General features: G+C 44.4%; 1 protein-coding gene and 1 non-coding gene across 2 annotated transcripts in view; one reads left to right on the forward strand and one right to left on the reverse strand.

Moving 5' to 3' along the window:
* COL1A2 (collagen, type I, alpha 2) overlaps positions 1 to 1165 on the forward strand; it is a 38241-nt gene extending 37076 nt beyond the window's left edge. The window contains exon 52 of the mRNA XM_014940271.1: positions 243 to 1165. Coding sequence (XP_014795757.1) covers positions 243 to 389 — 147 coding nt within the window. The 3' untranslated portion in view covers positions 390 to 1165. The remainder of the gene's footprint in view (positions 1 to 242) is intronic.
* A 1936-nt stretch (positions 1166 to 3101) lies between these two features.
* On the reverse strand, positions 3102 to 3175 carry TRNAN-GUU. The gene has a single exon. It is a non-coding gene; the product is annotated as a tRNA-Asn (tRNA).
* Between the last annotated feature and the right edge of the window lie 3686 nt (positions 3176 to 6861).

Genomic DNA, 6861 nt, shown 5'->3' on the forward strand with positions numbered 1-6861 from the left:
ATTTAATGTGAGTGTGAATGATATGGTAGTTTCTGTAGAGGATCACATGTATGACTTGAGAAGATTAAAGTAACTATTTTCTCTGTATTTGAGATCTAAGCAGTTGGATATGGGTACCTGACTTGCCAATAGTGGCAGCAAACTAAATGTGAAATTATTTCAGAAATGATCCATTCAGCTGAAACAATTCTCAGTCCTACGAACAATGCAATAACAGTTTTGTAATGAACCTTCTCTTGCAGAGAAAGAACAATGAATGGGGCAAAACGATCATTGAATACAGAACAAACAAGCCATCTCGCTTGCCCATCCTCGACATCGCACCTTTGGATATTGGCGGCGCTGACCAAGAATTCGGTTTGGACATTGGCCCAGTCTGTTTCAAATGAATGAACTAAAATTAACTTAAAGCCTCTCCCAAATTATTCTCTTGTCATTTCTTTTTGTAATGAAAGCTGACTCCTTCCATTTCTTCTGTTCATCTACTTGCTTAAACTCTGGGCGAAAGAGAAGGAGAAGAATTGATTGGAGCATTGTGCAATGAAATTTAATACAGCCCCAAAAGGACTTGGAAGTCTTTCAAGATTTAACACCTTGCTTTGGGAAATGTCAACCTTTGTAAAGAAAAAAAAAAAAACCAAATAAAAAATCATGAAAGTTTGCACCACTTGTGGCCTTTGAATATCTTCCACAGAGGAAGTTTAAAACCATGACTTCCAAAGGTTTAAACTACCTCATACACTAAATCAAGTGTGATCCACATCTTCTGTAGGTACTTCTCTATATGATCTGAGGTACTGTCAGTTCCACTCAAAATAAAGTGGTGCTAATTGCATTGCTACAGAATATCTTTCCAATACTTGAACTTCGATGGTGCTAGTAGCATTTAAGGTATCACTTCTCTGTGTCTTTGAAGTCTGTCTCAAAACTTAGGTTGTCCTGTCTCACCCACAGCTTAAGCACGTGGATCATTTTTCCTCATCTTTGTCCTTTTCCTCCAAAATCAGGTGTTCCTGCTTTCAAATCTCATTTCCATCTTCTACAATGGGTAAAAAAAATAAAAATCATCATTTCTCAAAAAAAGAAAGAAAATGTATTTTGTATATGTGAGATGTTTAAATAAATTGTGGAAAAAAAAAAAATGAAATAAAGCATGTCCAGTGTTCCAAAAGAAACTATTTAATGAGTTAAGTTACTTGCTTAGATGCACTGGCAGGTGCTCGTGCCCAGCAGTGACAGTCCCTTTGCAGCACTGCGACTCTCAGCCCGTTGCTGTAAGACACACGCTTAGAGCATTCCAGCTCTGCCTTCAGTGGGCTTATGGGCGTGATTCTCCCTTCAACTCCTCATTTCCTTTTGAAAAGTCCACAAGAAACTCAGTAACTCCGTGCCTCATACTGAGAGAAGTTCAAAACCAGAAATAATCCCTTTTTTTTCAAGGGTCAAGCAGGATGAACGGTGGAGAGAAGGAAAGGAGTCTTCTGTCTTAGGCCTGGAGACAAGAAGCTCCTTGGTGTTGCAGGAAGGACGCACAAGGACACCCAAAGGACCGTGAGGATGACGGCAAAGGCAGATGAAGGGAGAGATGAGGTGGGCTGAGTCAGCGGGGACCTCCGGGAGGAGCAGGAAGGAAACAGCCAGCAGAAGGTCCCCGTAACCTGAAGGTGAGAGGCTGGGAGTCTGAAGGCAGCGCCAAACAGTGCAAGGAAGAATAAGCACTAAAAACTCTCTCTGAAGAAAGCTTTTTCATTCTTACTTGCAAAGTATTGATTAAGGAAAAAAGGGCAAATAACAAAACGCAGCCCTGAGTGTGGCTGCCGTGTGCACCCTGCTGCGTGCTGGGTTAGCGGAAGGAGAATTGCCATGATAAAAATAGACCCCATTTTTTCTTAAGTGAGTAAAACATAACTGCAGGTAAATGCTTGAATTTATCCATTGGACCACGATGATCCTTGAAGCGTTACTATTTCAGTCATTGTCGTAGTAGTTCAAAATACAATTTTTGTGGATGTAAAAAGAAAATAATTAAATGCTTTAAAGTGGTAAGAGCTTCTTTTCTCACGCAGGGTATCTACATGCCAGGAAGTTCCTGTGAGAACTGAAAAGATAAAATGAGATCCCTCAGTGTACATGATCCCCTGGGATGTGTGCAGGGGCTGCTGCCAGGGCTGGGAGGTGGACTTTACCTGCCTGGGAAGGGAAAAAACCCAACCCATGGTACGGGTAACAATTGAGGTTGAGAAAGGAAACTACAGAGGGCAAATGCTGTCGCTTTTGTCACCTTCTGGTTCCTCCCCTGCTCTCACACCCTCTCATACACCTCTTTACCAGCTAATTGCCTGCTGCTTGCTCCCAAGCCCATAGTATGCTGGAGGTTTTGCTTTCAGCTTTGAAAACAGCATTTAGATCCTCATGCTCCAGCTCTCCATCTCATGAAGCTCAAATTACTGCATGTACCATGAACACAGGCAGATGGGCAGTGGGGAGAGAGCCCTCCCAGTTCTCCCAGTGAGAGAAGGGCTGGGTCATGAAGTGCTAAGAAGAGAGTGAAGCTGAAGGGAGACTCCAGCGGTTTCACTGCATGTGGATTTGTTTTGGGTTTAGGCTCTAGAGAAAGTCATATTCTGTCAGTTAAGCCTCTCAGTGCAAGTGTTTTTAAAGCATATGCAAAAGCTTCACATCAAAGCCTTAGAACCATACAGCTGCCATTAGAGCAATTATTAAAGTGTGCTGCACACTGATTTGAAGGCAGCAGCAGCAACACTGAGAGCTGCCCTGTGGAGTCCAGCTCACCCGGCTTCTACACAACACTTCTGGAAATGGCACAACCACGCAGCTTTCTGTTAATTCCTAAATGACAAATCTTTGCTAAGCCTGAGTCGCACAGTAGCCCATGTTGATATTCTCTCTATACACGTTTACATTTCAACATAGTAAAATTAGATAGAGCTATTAGAGCTCACAGTGACCCAACAGAGCACCACATAGCCACAAAGACTTTACAAAACTCTGTGATATTATGCTTAAATCAAAGTTGGAAAGGACCTTAAAGGCCATTTAGTTTCACCCCCAGTGCCCTGGGCAGAGGAAAGGGGAGGACTCGTCCCTGGGTGGGCTTGAACCACCAACCTTTCGGTTAACAGCCGAACGCGCTAACCAATTGCGCCACAGAGACTCCCTTCTGCAGAATTTTTCTAGAATAAAAATTATTTTTCCCTTCCTAAAATAAAATTACCTCCCTAAAGCCACTGATTCCTTGTAGCAGAGATACTCAGCATTAACTCCTACTATAGCCTGGAATCTTTCAAGCTGAAAGAAGCCGTATGACACCATGTTTGCAAAAATGCAAAAACTACTCAAGAGCACCCTGCACATTCCAGGAAGAAATGATGATGGAAAATAAGTAAGACTGTTCTTATTGGAGAAATTACATTGGCTGGCGGGTTCTCCCTGTCAGTTGTGAGAAAAGAGCCCTCCTCCACAGGCTGCCTCTCTTGCTGTCCAAACCAGCAGCTGGGGGTATTTCGGAGTTCCACTGATTTTCAAACTCATTCAGAGAATCCTGGGAAATTAGCATAACTCTACAGATCTGGAGTTAAACTAACATCAGTGAGAAATGGCCTTCTGAAGATACCTTTATAAAAACTGACTTCTTCCATTTCTAATACAGCTTGGTTTTCTAATTTCTAATTTCCATGTCTAATACAGCTCCTAAAATAGTATTACTGAACCTAGTAATGAGTATCAGTTACTTGGAAAAACCTGAGCTGACATTTAGTAATTTCAGAAAAGTGTGTTTCTGCTGCCCATAACTGCTGTCCATAACAATTACAATTTTTCATTCATAAATAAAGCTCCTCATACTTTGACTTCTCCATTTTAGCTTTTGTCCCATCAACTAGTTCCCATTTTTATATTTGCTTTTAAGTATAAATTCTGTAGCTCGTTCGCAGCTTGTTTCACAGTGAAATATGTGCCCCTTTTTACAGTCACCCACTTTCCCCGCCTGAAATATTGCTGGACAAGTGACACCAGCTGAGAGCATGAAGGGAAAGCTGCTGAATGTTAAAATGTTTTTAATACTTTTTTAACTGTTAGAAGTTGCTCTGCAGAACTGAGTATTCCCAGTGGCCATCCGACGGATGCTGCGCAGCTGCCCTCCAGCAGCATTAAATAACCTGGCCAAGTATTTGCCCATTGCTGTAGGTGTAGATCATATTTTACTTTTTATTTTGGAGAGGTTCTGAGACAATGAACTACACAAAAATAGTGGCAATCATCCAGGGGTGAAAACGGGTCGGTCAGGGTTGGGGTCTGGAACCCGGTGGGACGTTCTTCCAGTTTCTCATGGCCGGCAGGTGACACTTCATTCATCACTAATACTAAATTCTTCTTTAGCCAAATGGCCTTTGTGACACAGAAGTTTGCCTCAGTCCAGGCTCGAGGATTAAGGGATTGAGTTTCCTACCCCAGTGTTTTCTTACCTGCCGGGATATTTTCCTACCCCAGTGTTCCAGGCACTACTGCAGGCAATAAAAGCTGCTTCTCTTCTCACTTTTCTCACCTTCTTGTTCCAGCTTTTTACCTGCCTCCAACTCTCAAAATGTCACTCCTTCCTTATGCTGCCTTTCAGCTTGTGAACACTGTTTTGCCCGGAAACCCAGCTCCCCTCTTCATCTAAGCCTCTCCCTCATGTTCTTTTGATCATTTTCTAGCTTTGGACTGTTTTCCTGTCAATCACGCTGTTTTCCTTGCTGTGTTTTGCCCTATATTGATTGCTGACCCCGTTACAGACTCCAAGCTTTGAAAACTGAACTGATTTTTTAAGAACTAAGGGAATGAAGAGAATCGCTTTAGAGATGCTTTACCTTCACCCAACATTCATATTGAGGGCAGCCTGATCTCTCCCTCTTACTCTTATACAATATTTTTTTCCTCAACCTGTGCTATTTCCTCAGCTTCTGGACATGCAAACCTTTGGAGCAGGATCAATGGGCACAAGCCAGGAGCAAAGTTGGAAGTGTAGGTGATGTGCAAGCACAGGGCAATAACCTGCCTCCCAGAGCAGAGAGAAGCCTGGCCAAGGGGTGCTGAAGGACAAGTAGCCATGTCCTTTTAATAGGAATTCTAAAATCTTCTAAGTTATATTTAAGAAACTACATCTTTAGGCCTAAAGCATTGCACGATGGTATCATGGGAAGGAGGGGGAAAAAAAAAAGCGAGAATTTGAGCACAAAACAAGCAGATTGGTCCGGCCAGCAGAAAGTATAAAAATGAGGCTAAAGACTGTGTTTAGTTGGCTTAGAGACAGGATGAAAATTCAGTGGTATTTTCCTGTTAGGTTTGCAGTACTGCAGCTTTATATCAGCCCTTAGCCACTAGCCCCTAGGAGGGATGGGCACCCAGGCATTGCTGCTCTGCAATTAACCCCATGCTGGCTCAGACGTTTGCACTTCAGGACACACCGATTTCTTAGTCTCCTACAGCTCATCATCTGAATCTTTGGCAAGATTTATCCTTCACAGTTGCACTACCTACTAGTATTTTGTTTAACATTTCTTTAGCTAATGTTCTTTAACATTTTAAAATGTAGAAACAACCACTGCTAAGCTGTTTTCCCTTCTGTTAAATTTATAAAAACTACTCTGCCTGTGTATCCAGTAAGTATTTTTTTACAGATCAGTATCAGACAAACTACGAATGTACTGCACAGAACATTAATGATGATTAGTGTTAATGATTTTTACTAGAGATCGCACTGACTGAAGTGGAAATTGTGTTCTCTCTCTGTTTTAAAGAGAACATGGTAAATACAATGGCACCTGTATTGCTGGCAGCCAGAAGAGAAGACTTCTAATGCTCCAGGAACACGACCCAGCTAGGGCAGTGGCTGTGTTGGCTTCCAAAGGCTGCCCCATAAAGAATTTGGAATTTTAAGAGTACCTTAAATTTTTTTGGCCAGTCCTAATGAAAAGACCTGCTGGATCTGAGGGAGAAGTATTTCAAAATCTGTCAAGCACAGAAAAGTACTGCCACGCGAACCTAAGGGTTGACTGCTGGCTGTTTTATTGCTCATATTTATGTGACTACATACTGAACGCTTCTCCTGAGCCTTATGTGTGTTTAGTGACGGTTTATATACAGCCACGGTATTTTGTGGAGAGGGGTTTCCCGCCTGGGCCTGCACTGCTCACCTGAGGGGCCGCTTCAGGCCTCCGCTGAGGGCCAGGCCTCGGCCTGCTGCTGCCCAGCACCTTTCTGGGGGGGACAGGCCTTCCCTATTGTAACATTTCAGCGTTTCACTCACAACACACACCTTTTTTTGTGTGTTTTGGTGTTGTTTTTTTTCGCCTGTAAACCCAGGTAAATCTGTGACCGTTTTTCAGCTTCCCTGTGGTGTTATCTGCGTTCAGAGGGAGTCAACGCCTCCCAGCCCGGGCTGACTGCTTCCACGTCAACTGGAAAGTGACAAGCCTTTTAAACATCTCATCGCTTGGGGAAAATAAATGAATAAATAGAATAAATATATAAATAAATAAATAAGCCGGCGCTGCCCAGTGCCCGCTGTCACGTCCCGGCTCGGCCAAAGCACTGTCTTCAGGAACCACCGTCCCAACGACCCCCGGCGAGGAGCGAGGGGCCGGCAGGGTGCCCGCCCCACCACCGCTCCCTCAGTCGCGGGCCTGGGCGCAAGCCCCGGGGGGCTCCGCCGCACCCACCCCACGACCCGCGTCGGGGCGGGGAGGCGAGCTCTGGGGCCGCCCGCTGGCGGCCGAGGGAAAGCGGCGGCGGGGGCTGGCGGAGGGCGGCGGCTCCGCCCCGGCAGCGGGGTGACGGGCTGCTCTCCGCCGCAGCGGGGAC

Source organism: Calidris pugnax, unplaced genomic scaffold (genome assembly GCF_001431845.1).
Source record: "Calidris pugnax isolate Ruff unplaced genomic scaffold, ASM143184v1 scaffold76, whole genome shotgun sequence".
Lineage (NCBI taxonomy): Eukaryota > Metazoa > Chordata > Aves > Charadriiformes > Scolopacidae > Calidris > Calidris pugnax.